General features: G+C 51.6%; 1 protein-coding gene across 1 annotated transcript; it reads left to right on the top strand.

Moving 5' to 3' along the window:
- Window positions 1-2,340: 2,340 nt before the first annotated feature.
- IUM83_01048 (uncharacterized protein) lies at window positions 2,341-12,958 on the top strand (the record flags this gene model as incomplete). Its single annotated transcript, XM_067924876.1, has 3 exons — window positions 2,341-2,423; window positions 2,725-2,777; window positions 12,801-12,958. The coding sequence occupies 3 exons, from the start codon at window positions 2,341-2,343 to the stop codon at window positions 12,956-12,958; spliced, it is 294 nt and encodes a 97-aa protein (XP_067797539.1).
- Window positions 12,959-20,634: the final 7,676 nt, after the last annotated feature.

Below are 20,634 nucleotides of genomic sequence, written 5' to 3'. Positions count from 1 at the left end.
TCATCTTCTCCATGGGCAAAATTCTGGAGATACTTTGAAAAAACCTGGATAGAAAGATTTCCACCAGTTTTCTGGAATATCGAGCCGATTCGCCGGGACGCGGTGAGCCGTACAAACAACCCTTTAGAGAGATTCAATCGTGAAATGAATGCAGCATTTCCAGTACCGCATCCTAACTTGCCCGATTTCGTAGTTGGATTGGAGAAACTTGCGAGACGTTACGCACATTTGAAGTATGACATCGACATCGGAAGAGCTTTAGCCCCCAAGCGACTTCCGATTCATCTGCCAACACCGGTGGTGCTCCCTGATACAACTCCAAATGCAGATGTTGAGATTATTTCTGCGGCTGATTCTTACGAAGACTCAAGCGATGAGGAAGGTGACTACACTATTCGAGCAGATCCCAGGAACGTCATATGGCGGCGTTTACAACGCGTGACGACTGGTGATTTAAGCCACATCCAGAATCTTCAAGGATACTACGACGAGATTGGAGATAGTTAAGATCAGCAGCGCTGGTGATCGATTCCAAGCTGAGGTGGATGTATTTCTCATAGGTATATTTCCTGCAAAATCCTACAGTAAATGCATGAATATATTTCTTATCTTACACATTCGACGATGCAGGAAATCTTCCAAAGAAGCGGTGGTTTGGCAGTAGTACAGGCGGATCTGGGTCCTCCACTGACAATTCATCGCGCAGGTGTTGGCGTATGTCTTCGAGACTCTCCTGGTAGTTCCTCTTTGCTTGCATAATTCTGGCGGAAGCAAACTCAGGAGAAGGAGCATCGCTGCTGTAATCTGGATCCGGTGATGACGTCGCAGCCGACAGAGCTCCAGCAAGAACGTCAGAAACTCTTGTACACACGGCTTTGAAAACGGCTTCGGGGGTCTGACAGTTATCCTTCGCGCGAGCAAGCAGGATGGCGTTTTGAACGCCCGAAGCTAGAGAAGTGATCACCCCGGTCATGTTTCCGCGATTGTATGCCGTATCTACTCGCAGATTCTCTTCCTCACAAACTACTTGATGGTAGGTTGACCGATGTTTCTTCAAAAGCTGCATTTTTTTCTTGAGCACTTTGCTTCCTTGAGGCTCTCGATCGACATTGGTCTGTCGTAGAGGTAAATTCCGTGTACTGGTGTCTGCCCGAGACGGTTGATGGCTCTCTTCTTGATTTGCGGTTCCATTTTGAGCAGCCCCTTCCGGTTTTTTCCTCGATTTCCTGTCATCTTGAATTCCGTTGAACTCTCCTTTGAAATCATGATCCGGATGAACTGCGAACCAACGCTTTTTAGCAGCTTTCGGAAGCTTCAGCCATGCTTCTCGTAGTCGTTGACCACCACGACCACGAAGCCACTTGGAGTCTTGAATACGTTTTTGGTCAGAGTCAAAGAGCTTTCTTTTCTTGGCATAGGCACGGGCATACGCGTTGCCCTTCGTTTCAGTATAAAACCAGACCGCTAGATGGACCTTCATCCGAATGATGTAGCGGAAGATGCAAATTGAACCCAAAAACGCTGAATCGACCGGGGAAATCCCGGGCCGCTATTATTATACAATAACATCGAGGTCAGACACTTCCGAGAGTACTTATCTCGCAATAAGAGTATTTTTGACTAGCACGAATCCGTAGTAACGTTAATAGCAAATACAAAAGCCAACCGAGCAATGTTCGCACCGGGGTACCATTTCTAAAGTGCTACATCTACACTTCAACACCCTATAATCACGAAACGGCAGAATTATGCCACTGCCGGAAACTTTACACTCATAAATTACGAATCGGCTCTGATAGAATTGTTGTATTAGTGTGAACATGCATAGCTAGCGAAACACAGAAGCCAACCGAGCAATGTTTGCACCGGGGTACCATTTCTAAAGTGCTACATCTACACTTCAACACCCAATAATCACGAAACAGCAGAATCATGCCAACGATGGTAATTTCAACGATTAAATTGTTGGAAACGAGGCGTTTGCTAGCTTGATGACGGCGCGTTTAGAGTTGATTCTTAGGACTCGCCTCTAATAGAGCTTGTGTACGTCGGTGCACTTCCACACTTTTGTGGGGTTACATTAGTGCATGTTCCACATGTACAGTAGTACTGTAGTACTTTTAACGGATTGATGTGTATTCCAATAGTCGTACACCATCTGATGCAACAGCTGTGACTTGACCTGCATTGACCTGACCTGTCATTGACCTGTATCGGGCTCTTCCGGTCATTTCTATCGTACAAACACTCTGCACAAGCCCGAAACTTCGACGCTTGAGCACAACAGCTATACCTCGCGTCTCCTACCGCCGACAGCTCATTGCGGACCTCATCAACGGCATGGCGGCGGCGGCGCTCGACGAGGAGGACTACGAAGACTTCCTGTTTCTCGATTGTCTGTTTGACATTGACAAAGAGATCTCGTTGGCCTCTATTCTCGGCGTGGATTAAGGTCTGAGGATGGATACACCGACGGACGATCTCGCTGAAGTGCTGATGCTGGCTGAGGTCAACCGATGCCTTTCTAGCGCCAGCTCTACGACAAAAGCCGTGACATTGCGATTAACTACTTCTTCAATTTGCCCGTCGACAGCTTCCGGCAGCTACGCGCATGTCAAAAGCGTCGTTTCTGTTTATGCTCTTTGAGGCTGAAGAGCACACCGGCTTTCACAACGATATTCCTCATCCACTGCTGACGTCGCACTGCTGCTTGCATCGCCTTAGAACCTACGGGAATGGCGTCTCGCTCGGAAAGACGCTCAAGCTATGGGGAATCGGTAAAGGGACATGTGTTCTCTACACGACGCGTGACTTGGAATCTTTGAACGACCTCGCATCAAAGTGGCCTAACAAGCGCATTCGCAAGATGAGATCCAGGCGAATGGCAGCCACAGAATTCAAGGGCTGTGTGGGGTTCATTGACGATATGACGCTCCTACTCTCTCAGAAGTCTGATGTTGATGGTGTGGGGAGGCAACGCCGCCGGAAATTGCACCGGTAGACCCGGTTGCAGTTGCCATCGCAAGGTCTCGGGGTTTTCGGTGAAATGGAACTCCGACCGGCGATTGACTGTGTACTTTCCCTGCGGCACAGCGACGAGTAGTGACAGTTGCCTCGGCTGGTCTAATATTGTCAATTCCGGCCAAATTTGTCTGTCGTGCCCGATTGGTCGAATCGTTCCCAAATCTACGACGCGATGTGATTGGCCAGGAGCAGTTGCAGTTGAAGAGTGCGGATCCCGCACTGCGGAATTGCGCCAAGCATAGATCACTGCAGCGCAGCTCCGTCCACAGTCTGCTTCCGTACACTCATGCGCAAAACGCGCACCCCTCCCTTCGTCAAGAAGCGTAAGTGCATCCTTCTAGACTAGCTCCCGTGTCATGACTGGTTAATTAATCACTGTCTGAATGCAAACCTTCGTGTTCTATTGATGTAGTGTACTGGCGTTGCCTACCTCCACCAAGCATGCAAGACGCCGTCACCAAGCAGCATGCATATCCGAACACAGTGCTACATTGTCTGTATGGGTTCTACAACCTCGGTTATTCTCGTAAGGAGCTTGCGCATGTGTACAACAAGTGCGAGACAACAATTGGCAACTGGATTCGCGTTTACGATGCTACTGGGACCTTTGAACGAGCGACGAAGTCCATCAATAAGAAGTTCACAGTTGCTTACAGAGAATGGCTGTGTGGTTTTTAAAGCAAAATCCACTCGCCTACTTAGACGAAGCTCAAGATGCCTTCATGCAAGCCCATCATTTCGCGATCTCCAAGTCATCCATTTGGCGCATCTTTCACGAGTACGGGATGACGTGGAAGGTGCTAGAAAGACGTGCAATGTACATCAAAGAGCAAGACATTTTCCGCTTTATAGATGAGTTAGCTCAAATCGACACAATTTAGTGTTCCTAGATGAAGTTTCATTCGACAATCGAAACATGATCAGGAAGCGCGGGTACTCACTCAAAGGAGAGAAGCTTGCAATTAGGGGCGACTTTCAACGCAAACCCAGGGTGTCGATGTTGGCCTTCATCGGTGCGCGTGGTCTGATTGATTATTTTGACACTGAGGAACATTTGACCGCGTTGAGTTTGTAAAGTGCTGTCAAGACTTCGCCTACTTAAACCGTGGAGAAGTGAACTCGTCGATATCCTGGTACACATTCTGTGTGAATCCTGGACGATGCTTCGATACACAGACACCCTGAAATTGTCCATTTTCTAAGAAGTATCGGCATCGTTCCTATATTTCTACCTACTTACTGTCCGTTCTTCAACCCGATTGAGTATATGATCGGGTACGTGAAGAAGTCGTTTCAGCGTCATTACAATGAGTCGAGCGGACGAGACCTTTTGCCGTTTGCAGTCCAGACATTTCGTCGATTTGAGGAATTCAACATGACGAGGGTAATTGAACATTGCGGCTGGAAGGCCCAGGGATATCTCGACCCTAACCGCCCCGTGTCATTGAAAAATCGACAAGTTCCAGATATTTAGACAGGCGGGTGTAGTCCAGACAACAGAGAAGACTAATTAGGATTTAGAGTGAGAGAGGAATGCATCAACTAGGATCCAGGCAACTCGCTATTCCGCATTCTCGAAGTCATCTAAGTTGATGAAACTAGCCACTGATTCCAAGCCATATCAGTCTTGGTGCTGTCGACAAGGTGGTTATTTAACTTGAGCTGCATCACCTTGAACCACTGCGCCTCTGTTGAAACTTCGACGGACCAATTGCCATCGTGTTTCACGGCTTGTCCTTTAACGCGATGACCAAACTTCTCCCACATCTTGTGCATAATTTCATTGAATGTAGCTCCATTCATTGCAAAATTCTCGAGAACATAACCTGATGAATCTCGCTGGCTAATCGTGGATTTAATGGTAGGTCGAACCACTAAATTTAAATTGATGCGATCCAGTGTGCGGCGCCGTAGGTGCAATCAACGCCTGGTGACGCTCGGGTTGCTCAACCGGTGATGCAGCTCGCGGGGTCGACCTAGGGAGATAAGTTTGTGAGGTTTGTACTGTACGTGCAGCTGGAGCTGGGTGTACTAAAGCTAGCGCATTAGAAGAACGTGACGGATCAGGGGCTGGAGCTGTCCGGCTTCGAGCTGGTCCATGCAGAGAGCGTATTGGGTCAAGAGCTGCCGATGCTTGGAGTGAACCTTGTGCTCGAGATAAACGCGTTGTACCAGAAGTCGGGTTGGTTGTTGCTGAGAGTGCGCTGGATCAAAGACATAAGCAGGAGCGGTCTCGACAGGAGCGGTGCTTGTGCTGTACTGGGCTTTGCAGCTGTCGGAAGTGGAGTCCTCTCTCGAGGAGATCGTGATGAACCAAGTTCTGGAGTCGACCGAGTGGACGAAGGTGTTCGAGTTGGTGTGCGCCGTGCTGGGACTGTAGATGTGCTCTGCTGAGGCGTGGACCAGGCTAGGGTAGGAGGTGTACGTCGTCGAGGTGGGAATGAATCTGCTGAGGCCGGCGATGTACGTCGCGTTGGCGTACGAATACGCGCAGGATAAGGCGACACACGCGGCGAGAGTCGCGTCCGACCATCGCTACGTGAAGCTGTTCCGCACTCGCGTGATCTCGCTGTCGTCCGAGGCGGCGCTCGAGTTCGTGTTGCAGCAGCCATGGTGCCATGTGCAAAATGCGACACTGACAACCTCTCTTGAGAAATGTTCTCTATGTTGAATGGTAGGTTGACCGATTGCCCGAGCGATTTACCCGGAGCAAGTAACGAATCGCCCAATCCAATTTGGAGTAGAACGCACAATACAACCCGGCCGAGGACTGGCATTCAGCCTGTACAGTCAAACCTGTTTATATGATCCTCCCTATTTGAGCCTTGTCATTTATTTGATGCAAGCTTTGTTGCTACCAAATATTCTATTTAGTTTTTGTATAACCGCTGTTTATATGTATACAAGGTATATGAGTCACATTTTGGAGGACCAAATTAGGTCTAACCTGCTTATTTGATTCACACTGTTCACGACCACACACTCTTCAAAGCCCCCACTGCTCAACGCCCAACGCCCAACGCAAGACCCCTTCCCTCGCAATGTCTCCTCGCACCTGTCTGACGCTAGAACAAAAGCTCCAAGTGCACCTAAAGCTCAAGCAGAATCCTGGCATGAACAACCCCATGCTCGCTGAGTGGATTTGACAGCGATTTTATCGAAGTGGGAGGGCGTTGTGAGCGCTAGTGAGTATCTGGCAGTGGACGAGGACGTGCCTGCGCACGAGCCAGATGTGATAGTGGACGAAGCAGCAGGAAGTGATGGAGTTTCGCAGGACGAGCAGGAGGAGGAGGAGGAAGAGGAGGAGGACCAGGAACCCACAATTCAACCTGCCATCGCTTTGAGACACTGCATGGAGCTGTCTGCATTTCTGCTTCAATGCGGAGAGCAGACTGATAGAGAACGAAGAGCTTTACAGACCGTGACCGCTTTGGTTCGGGAGACTACGGTGAAGGCAAAGCAGCAGCGAATTATGCGCGATTTCTTTACGTGCACCACATATTTTTTTTAACTGAGTCCATTTTATATGAGTCATTGTTGTAGATGGCCACCAACGGGGCCTCATATAAACAGGTTTGACTGTACCAATATTTTGATACAGTCGGACTTAGGAGTGTAGACCCGGTCGTACTTATTCGCGAAGTCTCGGTCACCATCTGATGAGTCCGAGGTTGTCTCGTTGAGACTCGTTTATATTAGATATATGTATAGCGACATAGGACTAGCCATAAGATGGCACGCAGAGGTCCTCAGGACCTCTTGATACTCAGAAATAAAGAGCCGTTTCCCCCCAAAAGCCAACTAGGGTCAAGCCCGACTACGGTAAGGGTAGCTAGCTTATTGTAGTGCCTGGACACGCTCGGCTGCGTGGGGGACGCCTGTTGGGGAACTTAAGGTTACTTGACCGAGAGTTCACCTAGGCTAGGCCAAGAGTTGGCGTGACCGGAGGCTGGAGCGACTTTATATAGTCGTTCACTCTATATTTGTGAGACGCGAGTGTATGTACCTACCGACCGAGGATTACCTCGGCCCCCTCTGTATTAGGCCTTACCAGCCGATACCGTTTATTCTGAGGGATCGCAGGGGGTTGCGCGAGAGCGCTATATTGCATCCTAGCCCTCGCTCGTGGCTAAGCGGTGCAGGTTTTGGGTTGACCGAAGATAACCTTGACGCACTGAAGTGCTTGCAACCGACCCGCCGTACCTGGTCTTCAGGTATTGATCCAACAATCGCTGACCCTATCGGGAACGCGTGTGTTGTTGGTGAACCTCGTACTGAACGGTAGCGAGGCTTTTAGTGGAATTACATCACTATAACTGGCGCGACCCGGGATTGGTGTGACCTCCTGTGTGTCTTGGTTGATGTAGGTCTCAGTCCAACCAACAAAAAAATAGGAAGAGAAGAAAATAGGAAGCGAAAGGAAAAAGAAGAAGAAGATAGCGAAGGGAGTCAAGTCAGCGGCTACCAGCAACGCCGGCCAAGTCCAGCGCAACGCGCACCGAGTCTCAGGGGCACTCCGGGAGTTCGTTTGCGACCACACCGACGTATTGGATGGAGGCAATTGATGAGCGCTCGGTGAGCTACGACTCGGCCATTGACTCCTCGGTCGCCACGGAGGGCGATGAAGAAGACGACTTGGAAGCTGGGGTTGCCGCGTCCGAGGCTTCGGATGCAGCAGTGGTGTCGGCACGCCGCAGTGGAGGGCCGAAGTCGATTACACGCGACGTCTCCGAGACTTTTAATGACATGCCGAGGCCCGAACCAGCATACAACGACAGCGACGACGGCACCGATGGTCGTCAGGCGTCGGAAGCCGCTGGAGGCGGATCCTCACGAGCCACCGGAACCCGTCCTCCACTCAAAGTCGGCCGCCAATAAGGCCTTAGGCCGATGACTCGAGCTGATGAAGGCGAATAGCGAATGGATGCAACTGTTCGACCCGAAAGCAGATCGCCAGGCAATCTAGATGGACCTGGGAGGAGTGCTCGCGATGCCTATCGATTCAATGAGCACTCGACCACCCCTCGGATACCTCGCTCGGCGATTGGACGCTGTCCGACGCTAGCACGGCACTGTTGAAATGGAAGAAGAAATTGCGGACTGCATTTGGGACAACGGACCTAGGCAAAGGCCGCCGCCACATTCGGTGGCGGAGGCGGTGGACCCGTCGAAGGTTCCGCTGCCAGCGACACCCCGAAAGGATTCGGCCAAACGAACACCGCGGGGAGGTTTTGCAGCGTCGGGCGAGGCATCACCGTGTAAGCAAGACTCGCACATGGTGACCCCTAGGTCGGCTGACCGTACCGAACGAATTGCTCGGGAAGCCGAGTCTTCGTAGGCTACACCCACTACTCGGAGGGGTAATGACTGGAGGAGTAACCGACGCTACGATTTACGTGACGACGCACCCAGCAGCGACGATGATTCCCTCATCCCCGATTACCACGATGGGGATTTGACGGCGGAGTGGGCTCGCCAACTGAGGGAGTTGAGTGCAGTGGACAGCCAGAGCACCACTCCGAGGTTTGGGATTGCCACACACCTTCCCCCGGAGAACATCAAGGCGTTCTACGGCATGCGGAACACGAGCGAGAAGTCCATGCAGTGGCTGCCGACCTTGATATATGAGATGAAGGGAATGCTTACGCCCCCAACGAGTGGTGTGTGGCCTTCGAATTAACTCTCAGGGAAGGAGCCCTACACTGGTATCGGCAACTGCCGCGCAAGACAAGGCGCACGGGGAAACAACTAAGTGATGCTTTCATCAGGTACTACTGTTCGAAGTTCGCCCAGTCGGTCAAGGCCCGGTACTACCCCGCCAAACGAGAGGATAAGGAACATGTATGTTATTACCTCAACAAACTGAAGGGGTACGCGCGCAACGCTGGAGTTCAGCTCGAGAACGGAGGCCACGACGCGAAGGGCCACGTCGAGCACTTCCTCGACACTTGAGACGACCGAAGGTTGGAGGAGCGCTTATGCAATGTCCGGGTCAAGAACATTCACGACGTGGAAGAGATGATTAACGACATCCTACGCCGCCGTGAGTGGAAATCCGTTCGGGAATCCTCGTTCCGCCGTTCACGCACCCAAGATGACTGTCGCCAACGCTACAGCCGGTCGACCGAGGATTCCTAGGGCGGCTATCGAAACGACCGACGCTATCGCGACGATGACGACCGCCGACGTGGGCGCCGGGACGACGACAGTCGACGATAACGGCGTAACGAGTCGCCGTACAGGTCGAGGATCACCCTTGTGGACGCGCTGGCGGATATGGACGCCGCGTGGTATTCCAAAGGCTCTGTAGGACAACGGGGAAACACCCAGGACCCGCACCGTCACGATGATGACAGCTCAGATGATTGCAGTGGCGGAGGGTCCGAGCACAGAAGCGACTGGCACTCCGACGGGAGCTCCGACCGAGACTTTGACTCGGGCGAGGCCAGCGGGCGGGTCGCCGCTGCCAACAACGCCGAAAGGAAAGCCGCCGCTAACGGAACCCTCGCTCGGTCTGACAACCGACGCTTCAAGGGAGGGAGTTCCCAATTCAGCCGTGACCGAGACAACAGGCGTCAGTACGGACCGTGTGCGGCATGCGGTAGCCAATCACACTCGCCACATTTCTGCTACCGGAGGTACAAGTTGTGCAAGCAAGTTCACGACGCGGAAAGTGCGAAGCACTCCAACAGCTCACTACACTGCTACGGTCGAAGGTCGATAAGGAGGATCTCACCCCAGAGCTGCAAAGCCTGGCGTTCGGATGTCATTAAACTAGGCAGCCCGCCAACTGAAACTGAGTTAATCCCAATCGGGCTGCCACAGTTAGCTGAACCAGCTGTATATGCAGACTATTTGTTTGCGTTCACGGGCAACAGCGAATAGCCCGACGATGTGAATAAGACCGATGATTATGTGAAAGCGACGAAAATTGGATATGATAGATGCGGACGCCTCGGTGAGTAGAAGAGTGCTGGAGCTAGTACCGTAGGCAGCGGTGAGCAGGCCACCTAAAAACGATCGCTAGTATGGTCCAGACCGAACAGGCACTCCGGGGGCGTTCCCTCAACGTCAGGCTACTGCCGGGCGAAAGGCTGGGGTGGTGGTCGTCTCAGCGGTACGACCGAAGGAAGCGGACGAGAGCCCTAGTCAAGGGAGATGTTGAGCATGTATGCACCCGGATCCTGCTGGATACGGGAGCGAATATCAGTGTCATCTCGGCGAGCTATGCCAATAAGTTACGCCTTCGGGACATCCAAGGGCATGGGCGGTCCTTGAAGTGCAGGGCATTAACCCTTGTAGTGGGCCTACTTTGGCGAACTACTTTAGCTTACACGTCGCGCTGCGTGTATGAAGAAGCGTAAGTACTTAGTAATAACTTGTTTATTAATAATTTGAATTAATTATACTTGAGTACACAAGTATAATATAAATCAAATAAAGACTCCAAGTGACTTAGTTAAGGTAAAATGAGAACTGTATTGTTCGTAAATTGATCTTCCTCCTAAATCTGCTAAAACTGTTTATCATCTATGAAAGGGGTTGACAGCGGCTGGCCCGTTGACATGTACGTCTCTGATTGGTAGAAATATGCTGTTTTCTACCAATAGGATCTTTTGGGTATGTGTGGCCCACTCATTGTGGTGGCCCACTTCAATGTAGCCATTGGTGTGACTTACACCAGTGTGAGGACGTATCTATCTTCTAACTGACATCTGTCTGTTAGAACCACCAATGACTATCGTCACGCACTAGTGACTGTTGTCATGCACAAGTGACTATTGGCACTTGTGTGTGTAACCCCGTTACAATTATCTTGTCGTGATTGTGCAACACCATCTGCCGTTACGTCAACAAATCTGTGCGCTAAATACTCATCGATTGCTCCGTCTTTGGCTAGACAGTGCTCGTTACCTATCACGAAAAGACACGATGTACGTGTTATCATGTATTATCCGTTATCGCGGAGACACGTTGTAGCCGGTATACACGATAAGGAAGCTGACGAAGAGCTAGGGGTCGGGTGCCGTCCCGACTTTGAAAAGGACACGTTACCCAATATGTTGATTTCACTGTGGAAGCCCATCCTTGGAATAAAAATAATCGTGTCTAGGGATTCGGTTAATGGGCGCAACCGAAAGGCCTCGGGTTGGGGGGGGGGGGGTTACGTATTAATTAAGTAATTTTATGCTTGTTATCCATCTCTATATGTCGACGCTGTGAAATCCATAAACCAAGATGCGCTCCGACATTAATATGATTTTGTTTTCGATTGAGCGACAAGCTTGGCGGTATTTTTAGCGTTGAGGTGCTGCATCATTTGAAACGTATCCCACGAGCAAATTTCATTTTGTATAGCTCAAGCCTGCTCCACAACCTGCACAATGGAAGCCTCCCAGAGCATAGCATCGCCTCTAGTTTTGATAACATGACAGGCTCGCGACATCAAGGGATTTCACCTTGTGGCACAGCGATACCACAGAGGGCTATTTCTTAACATTGTTTGCGGATTAGTCAGGTTATTAGTTTAACCACACAGATCTTATCCTCCAAGGAAAAAAACTATCGAGTAGAAAAAAATGGGCCCCCAGCTGAAGTGCAACAACCTTGTTTAACGGTTTTAGCAAACAGAAATATGCAGCGGCTACTCATTTAATGTTTATAGTCTACACACCGTTGACCGATTTTTGGTGGTACCTTAATTTGTGCTACCCATTTACACAAATGACTTTTTTTGGTACCACGAGCTGCGTAACCTCGAGCTCCATATATTATCCCCCCAAAATGAAGCAAGGATTTGAAATACTAGCGTAGGGATCGGGGCGTAACCCCAAAATTTGTCATCCTATTCAATGTAGTATCATTTTTAAAATTTGTATTGGAATTAGTTAACATCAAGTATCGCCAGGATTACGGTCCGAGTTCAAGTCTGTACTCGGCCACAGCGTCAATATCCTGTGTGCTCCACTGCGAGTCAATGACAGGAGCTCGAAGCACTAGGGCACGCGCCAAGGTGCATGCAAATTATGGTGGGGATTGCGGCAGGAAGTTCTACTGGATTTGATGCACGCGGCACAAGCACGAAGTGGGCGGAGGCACGCGCCCACGAGTGCATGGAGGTTGGGCCTGGACAAGAACACGAGGAGGCTGTAGGAGGGAGGTTAGTTCAGGACCTCGAATTTGTTTGCTGTTTTTTTTCTTCATTAATTAACTTTCCTCTTTGGAAACAACCCCGGGTATTCGGACAAAGCTAGCTTTGTGCTCTTCGAAGCGTGAGTTTGTTGATCGCTTCGGTGCGCGTGGCGACTGTAGGTTTCCTGTCGGCGCTGAAATCAAGATTACCCAGTTACGTAGTCTAAGGACGAACGGGCAAAGTTCGGTACTCTCCTAAGTGCGGTTCGACCAAGTTCGCGTAAGCTTCGGTTGAAGTGGACTTCAGCTATGCCGGGATTCACGGTAGACTCCGACGGTGATGTGGAGATGGCACTACCTCAGCAGATTTTAGAAGTGATTTGTGCGCCCGAGCTGTCCAGCCGGGATCACTCGGCCCTGATTAAGTGGCACCGTGAGTGGAAACGCTACGTGGAAAAGATACGCCACCACTGGCGAGACGTTCGAGAACGTGGTGGATATTGTAAAAGGCTCTATCAAGCGGAAGATGCTGCGACGCTTGGCTACCTATGTGCTAAAGAAGCCTGTAGCCTCTGTGACTGACGCGGACATCATGGGAGCGGTACAGGCTTGATGTCGTACGCTCAAGAATGAATTTGTACCAGACGTCACGTCTCGGTTCCGCCAGAAGCTGCGGATGGACCTGTCGATTGACGACTGTGAAGCGCTCATCTTTCGCTACTACGAGGACTTCAACGGGATTGTGGAGGACAATGACCTGCACGGTCTTATTGGGGATGATAACGAGGCTGATACCGGCTAGAAGAACCGAATGAAGTCGCGTTGCTGTTTGTTGGTCGAAAATTTAAAGCCGCCGGTTCTGAAGGCCCAGATTACGCGGCTTATCGATTTGGAGAGGCGCGACTGCAAATCTGATGATGTTTTCCTCTTTGATTTGATATTAATGCACGCGAAGGTGCAGCAGCGCTTTGATCGAGTTTCACAGGATTACGCTACAAAGTCCGAAACTAGGCTAACGAAGCCAGACCGCACATCGCAGCGCGCCTCGAGTGACAAGTCGATAGCACCACACCAGGCACCACCGAGGCTAGCAACACCTCCAGTGACTCTGTAACGGGGTTACACGCACAAGTGGCTTCAAGCCACTTCTGGTTTTAACAGATAGGATATCTGTTAAAAGTTTTAGATACTTCCTCACCTTGGTGTAAGTCACACTAATGAATACATTGGAGTGGGCCACCACAATGAGTGGTCCACACCTACTCAAAGATCCTATTGGTAGAAAGCAGCATCTTTCTACCAATTAGAGACGTGCATATTGGCGGAGCTCTGACAGCCAGCCGCTGTCAACCCCTTTCATAGATGATAAACAGTTTTAGCAGATTTAGGAGGAAGATCAATTTACATACAGTACAGTTCTCATTTTACCTAACCTAAGTCACTTGGAATCCTTTTGTTACTTAACTTATATTTGTGTATTCAAATATAATTAACCTAAGTAATTACTAAGTACTTACGCTTCCTCATACACGTTGCGCAACGTGTAAGCGAAAGTAGTGAGTCAAGTTAGACCCACTACAGTTCGCCTCAACGGCCTGCTAGAAGTACTTTATCTACCTGACACTGGAGCGAACAAGAGTGTCATTCCTGAATGTTTCGTGGAGTCACTGCGTGCCGTACAACCTACACTCTCAATTTGCCCGCCGCGTACGCCGGTGGACGCCAAAATGCCAGGTGGGATGCACCGAGGATGTACTACTCGATTTGGAATTAGTCATTATTGCGGGGCCGGTTTTAATGCGGTCGGTGGCTTGCGTGATTTTGGAGGGCGGAGGTGACGAGTTCCTGCTCGGTCGTGATGCACTAAAGACCCTCGGCATTGATATTCAAGACCAGCTGGCCCAGGCGGCAGGATCGCCCCTACTCGACGCAGAGGACGATGAATTTCCGATAGGCGAGTGCCTCCCTGAAGGTGGGGAGTCACCAGAAGGCAATGCAGATGATGCAGCACTCGACCAACTTGTGGCTCATGCAGTGGCCAATGGACTGCCAGAACAGCATGTTTCTGTTGTTCGCGGAATATTGGCGGAATTCCATGACGTCTGGCGCGAGACGATTGATTCTGATCCTCCGGCACGAGTTGACCTTCTGCAGGTTGAGTTACAGCCTGACGCTGTACCGCACCGGTGCCCACCACGTCGGTACGCTCCACTCTAGGCTCAATTCACTCGAGCATACGTGGGGATGTTGGTGGCCAACGGTCTTGTGGAGCAGAACAACTCGTCGCGCTGGGCGAGTGCTGTGGTGCCTGTGAACAAGCCGGGATTTCGAGACCAATTTCGTTTGACGATCGATTATAGACCGTTGAATCGCGTGACGATACCAATTGCAGGCTCAATACCCCCATCAGCTACCACTACGGACACTTTCTCCGGCAAGTAGTATTTTGCGTCTTTTGATTTTACGCAGGGTTTCTGGCAGCTACGTCTACATGAGGACAGCCGCGTGATTTTATCGTTCATTACCGAAGATGGCGTTTTCACGCCTAAACGAGTACCTCAAGGCGCTACTGATTCAGCCCTGCACTCTCAAGGTGAAATGCAAAAGGTGCTCGCGCCACTAATTCCGCACTCGGTCCAGGTATGGGTCGACGATGTGATCTTATTCGCTCCAACGGTGAATGAGTTCGTGCTGGTCCTCCGTCCGTTCTTCTCTCTCGTGGCAGAAGCGAGGATGAAGCTGAACATGGCAAAATCAAGTTGTTTAAGATTTAAGTGCTTTGATGTGGCCGTCTTATCTCAGGCGCCGGTGTTCGTCACGATCCTGCGCGGGTGAGCGCGCTATCCACGCTTCCTTTACCTGCGACGGTGGCCGACCTGCAGTACTTCATGTGTGCTACCAACTGGCTCCAAGACTCTCTTCTTGACACTGCGCGGATGATCCCCCTCTTCAGACTATACTGAAGATGGAGAAGAAACGAGTCGGCTGACGTAGTCGCAATGCACTTGTTGCACCTACAACCAGGGCGGATCCCGAGCGAGCGACCTACGAGGCCGTGCTATCCCTCATACATGACTCGGCACTTATGGAATCCTCCAATCATGACGCAGACCAGCTGGTCTTCACGGACGCCAACTTAACCAGGTACTCAATCGTGGTGACACAGGCGGTGGACTGGGACCCTAGGCTTCCAGTTGCTAAATAAAGCCACGTGATGATCATCTGCAAGGGTGGAACGTTCAAGCAAAACGAGATGAACTGGACAATTGTGGAGAAGGAAGCTTATCCTATTGTGAAGGCTTGCCACGACCTCGAGTAGTTGCTGCTTCGCCCGAAGGGATTCTGGCTGTATTGCCATCACGCAAATTTGGTGTATATTTTTGCACCTCATGAGGCTCTCAAGAAGCATGTTCGACACCGCCTCCAACGCTGGGCCATGCGGCTGTGTGGTCTACACTATGTCATCGAGCACATTGCGGGAGGGAACAAAGTGTGGGCGGACATCGTACCGAGGTGGCATGTACGTGAGGTAGACTTGGTTTCAGTGGCTGCATTGCAGACGCGCGGGCGTCGAGTAGTCCCTGTGGATGAATTGTCAGCACTTCGCCCGCTCATGGACGAGGACTTCGTGTTTCCTACGTGGAATGACATTGTGAATGCGCAGGCAGTCACCGGACGTCAGCAATCTCGGCTGTAGGTAGCCCTTTCGGAGGAGAATGGTGTGCTGATCATGGATGGATTGTCCTGGATCCCGACAGGAGCAAAACATCTACTTGCCCGAATTTTTGTTGTCACTCACTCTAGATAACCAGGTGACCGCTGTCAGGAAACGACGGCGCTGGCGTTGAAAGCACGGTTCTACATCACAAAGGTGGAGGATAAAGTAGCCAATTTTGTTCGCCAATGCCTGCTCTGCAAGCATGTGAAGGGCCCTCGATTGATACCTCGCCCTTATGGCCCGCTGCTGACCCCAAAAAAGCGCAATGAAGTTGTCCACAGGGACTGTAGTGGGTCTAACTTGACTGACTACTTTAGCTTACACGTTGCGCAACGTGCATGAGGAAGCGTAAGTACTTAGTAATTACTTAGGTTAATTATATTTGATTACACAAATATAAGTTAACTTAGACAAGACTCCAAGTAGCTAGTTTAAGGTAAAATGAGAACTGTATTGTTTGTAAATTGATCTTCCTCTAAAATCTGCTAAAACTGTCTATCATCTATGAAAGGGTTGGCAGCGGCTGGCTGTCAGAGCCCCGCTAATATGCATGTCTCTGATTGGTAGAAAGATGCTGCTTTCTACCAATAGGATCTTTGGGTATGTGTGGACCACTCACTGTGGTGGTCCACTTCAATGTATCCATCGGTGTGTCTTACACCAATGTGAGGAAGTATCCAAAACGTTTAACAGATAACCTATCTGTTAAATTTACAAGTGGCTTGCAGCCATTTGTACGTGTAACCCCGTTACACCATCCCCCCCTTAAGGTTAGACGCGCGGGGTCCCCGCACGTCAATTTTTTGAAATTGACCATTCGTCAATTCTCCGCGTTTGGAGAAGAAACCCGCGCTCATTCAACGATGAGCGCGCCACAGAAGAAGACCTCGAAGTCGGTGGGGAGTCATCTCTCCATCGACGAAAACTTCGAGCGTCAGAAGGCGAAGTACGGCGACGTCGTCGACTTCGACGACGACGATGAAGATATGGAGGGCGAGGAAGACTCGCCCTCAAAGCGTAAAGACTCAGTGTCGAGCGAATCGCTCGACCCTCACGCCAAGAACGTTCGCCCGCGTGAAGGGGATGAATCGGACGCTTCGAGTTCGAAGCGTTCGCGTACTGAGAGCGATACCCCACTCGCTTCAGCTGGGGCTCTCAGTACTCCGCGCGCTGCTGCTGCAGCGCGTGATGTCAAAGCTCAAGGCTCTCCGCGCGCTGCGCCTGCAGCGCGCGATCCATGGATGCCGTCCGCGTCCGAGATCGCGGACCGGTTTGGGAACTCGGTACCTCCGAATGAGGTGCCGTTGTACGTATGCAGCGCCATCAAAGATGACGCTGTGGCTTCCGAGCTGCACTTTGATGCGGAAACGCATCAAAGGCGCGATTACTACATCGGACTCTTTCATGAGCTCCGATGGTTTCAAAGCAAGAAGACCTCTTCTCGCAGCAAAGTGCCCGAATGGCAGGCACTTTGTCAAAGCTGGAACGCCTTTGTTGAGAACTTCAACAAGAGGCCGAGTGCTTACCGTGATCGGATTAAGCAAGCGCGTGATCGCTTCGAGACGTACTCGAAGCGTGGAAAGCTGGAGCAACTTCATGTTGCTGCTGAGGAGGCAAATGTGCCGTGCGCTGTGCCCGAGGGCTTTCAGTGCACGAAGTGCTTTCCAGGCGCGGTCCGCTTGAGCGACCGCGACCTGAACGGGTACACGTCGTTCCGTGTGCCCGAGAGTCTCAAAGAGCTCCGTGCTAAGTTCTTAGCACGTGAGGGTTCGGGCGCTAGCGATGATCGCAGCGCTCGTGTTACTTCCGCTGCGCCAGCGCGTACTGCTCTTCGTACGCCCTCACCATTTCTGGAACGTCCTCCAGCAAGACGTTCCGCGGCTCCCATGTATCTCGATGGGGAGGAAATCCTCTCCAACGAATATGAAAACGAGCCCCTTGAGGGTTCGTTTTCGGGATACTATGGTCAACAATCCGCTCAACAATCCAGCGGGTTGAGCCGCGGGCGTCACGGATCGGCGGTGGCGGGGTGGGAACACGCCCGGGTATGATCAGCCCCGGGCTGATCAGTATGCGCCTCTCCACGACCGGGTGACCGTCGTGGAGCGTCTGTAGGCGCTGAGTTCGCCGCCCTGAAGCAGGAGCTGGCGAACCAGAAGGCCCAAGTCGCGGCGGTCTCGCAGACCGCCTCGAATATCCAGGTCGAGTTGGGGACCCAGATGAAGGGGTTGCTCCAGCGCGTCCGCGCGCTGGAGGAGAGGTTGCTCGTCGCCGAGGCCAAGTCCTCCGCTTCTGCCTCGGCTCCTGCCGAGGCTTCGGGTCAGCCGAGCTAGATGGCTCGTGCTGCCGGTATGGCTTCAGCCGTCCGACGTAAAAGGTCGGATGGAGGCGCATGCTAGACGGTATGTCTAGCGTGTATGCGTTGCCGTGCCGTGCCAACACAGTGAACGGCCCGATGAAGCGCGGAGCAAGCAAGCTTGCTCCGAAATCCGAAACTGCATGTCTAGGCAGGTTTTGTGTAGCTAACAAAACTAATGAACCAACTTTGAATTCATTTGTGTTGCCTCTGCCCGCATTGTCTGCGTTCAGCTTCTGTTGATCAACAGAAGCTGCTATTGTGTCTTGGACAAACCGAATTACGGCTTGTCTTTTAGTGATGAAACTGATTGCATCCGAGCTGAAGTCATTCAGCTCGCTCTCCGCTAGAGGCTCGGCCTCTGCGTGGTTCTTTGCGGTGTCTGCGCCCTGCGCAGACCCGTGGTCGTCGGCCTTGTTGTTGGGGGAGTCTGCGCCCTGCGCAGACTCATGTGGTTTGTCCATTGTTGCAGCTGACACTGTGCAAGTGTCAGCGGTTTTCTGCGGCTGCTGTATTGCAGTCGTAGATCCTCCCCCACTTAAAGTGGGAGCCATCACTCCGAGTAAGCTCGGTAGACGTGGATGCCGCATGGCATTCACGTAGAACGGTGTATGCCCGGTCGAGGCATGCACCGAGTTGTCGATTGCGAATTCCGCCATCGGCAAACACTCGCTCCAGTACTGGAACGAGTGGGCGTAGCTCTTCATTATGTCGACGAGCACGCGATTCACCCCCTCGGTTTGACCGTCCGTCTGCGGATGATGCGTCGTCGACATTGAAAACTGGCTCCCAAGAAGTGTAAACACTTCTTGCCACAGGTGCGCTGTGAAGCGCGGGTCTCTGTCCGACACGATGTCGGACGGCATGCCATGGTGTTTGAACACCATGTCGACGAACAGACGGGCCGTCTGCTTCGCGGTCACCTCTGCCGGCACCGCAGCAAGATGTACCATCTTGCTGAAGCGGTCGACGAAGACCACAACACCGGTATTCCCTCCGCTGTCCGGGGGAAGACCAAAGATGAAGTCCAAAGACACGGACTTCCAACACTCCGACGGAGTCGGTAGTGATTGCAGTGGAGCCTGCGCGAATGGTGCAGGCTTTACGCGTTGGCATACCTCGCAAGCACGGATGTACTTGCGCACCCACTTATACTGGTGGTGCCAGTAGAAGTCGCGCGTGAGAAGGACGTATGTCTTCTCACGTCCGAGATGTCCCGCAGTCGGGGCATCATGATACTCGTACATGATCCTGAGTCGCAGGTCATGTTCGTTCGGCACGACAACTTGGTTTGCGTTGTCGTCGACTGCATTGTAGAGCAGTAGTCCGTCGTGCACACGAAAGCGGTGTGCACGCGCTCGAAGGTGTTTGGGCAGCTTCTGACGGGACTTGTCAGAAGGCGCTGTGCCATAGGCCAGCAAGAGCTTCGCGTCCGCGTCGTGCGCGTACGCGACCTTCACATCATCCAACAGGGACGATGTGGGTTTGCTCGATCGCATGACGTCAATGGCATTGACGTCAGCAGCTTCTGCGTAGTCCGGCCGACGTGATAACGCGTCGGCCACTACATTCAACCTTCCGGGTTTGTATTCGACCCGGAAGTTATACTCCGCAAAGAATGAGAGCCATCTCGCCATTCTTTGTGATATGTGTAGCGACTTCACTGCGGTGCGCAGTGAAGCATGGTCGGTGTAGACCACAAATGGTCTACTCCCAAGCAAATACACTCGGAACTTTGCGAGTGCATACTTCATGGCAAGGAGTTCCTTGTCATGCACCGGATAGTTGCGCTCAGCTGGCCTCAGCTGACGCGATTGGTAATAGACGACACGATCACGGCCCTCGTGATCGTGCTGCATCATCGCACATCCGATCGCGAAGTCGGATGCGTCACATACGACGTGAAATGGACGATCTTGGTCAACCGCTGCCAAGATCGGCGCCTCAATCAAGCCCCGCTTGACTGCATCGAATGCCTTTTGGCAATCGGTTGTCCACTTCCACACAGCTTCTTTCTTAAGAAGCTGTGACAGCGGGCGGATCTTGCCCGCGTAATCCTCCACGTACTTGCACAAGTACGTGGCCAAGCCAAGGAACTGCCTCAGTTCCTTGACACTTGAAGGCATTGGCCATTCATTAATCACTCTGACCTTTTTCGGGTCAGGGCGAACACCATTTTTCCCTACGAGACACCCGAGGACGGGTATCTCGCTCGCCCCGAAGATACACTTCTTCAGGTTCGCGTAGAGCTTATGTGTTCTCATAAGCTCAAGTAGCTTCCGGAGATGCACCCTGTGCATATCTACGTCGGTCTTCCCGTCCACAGCCCGGCTGTGGATGAATACATCATCGAAGTAGCTCGGTGCGAAGTCGCGCACCGAGCGTAACAAGTGCGTCACGCACC

The sequence above is a fragment of the Phytophthora cinnamomi genome, assembly GCF_018691715.1.
Source record: "Phytophthora cinnamomi strain GKB4 chromosome Unknown Contig14, whole genome shotgun sequence".
Classification (NCBI taxonomy): domain Eukaryota; phylum Oomycota; class Peronosporomycetes; order Peronosporales; family Peronosporaceae; genus Phytophthora; species Phytophthora cinnamomi.
The sequence above is the reverse complement of the archived record's forward strand: the minus strand, read 5'-3'. Positions and strand labels throughout refer to the sequence as shown.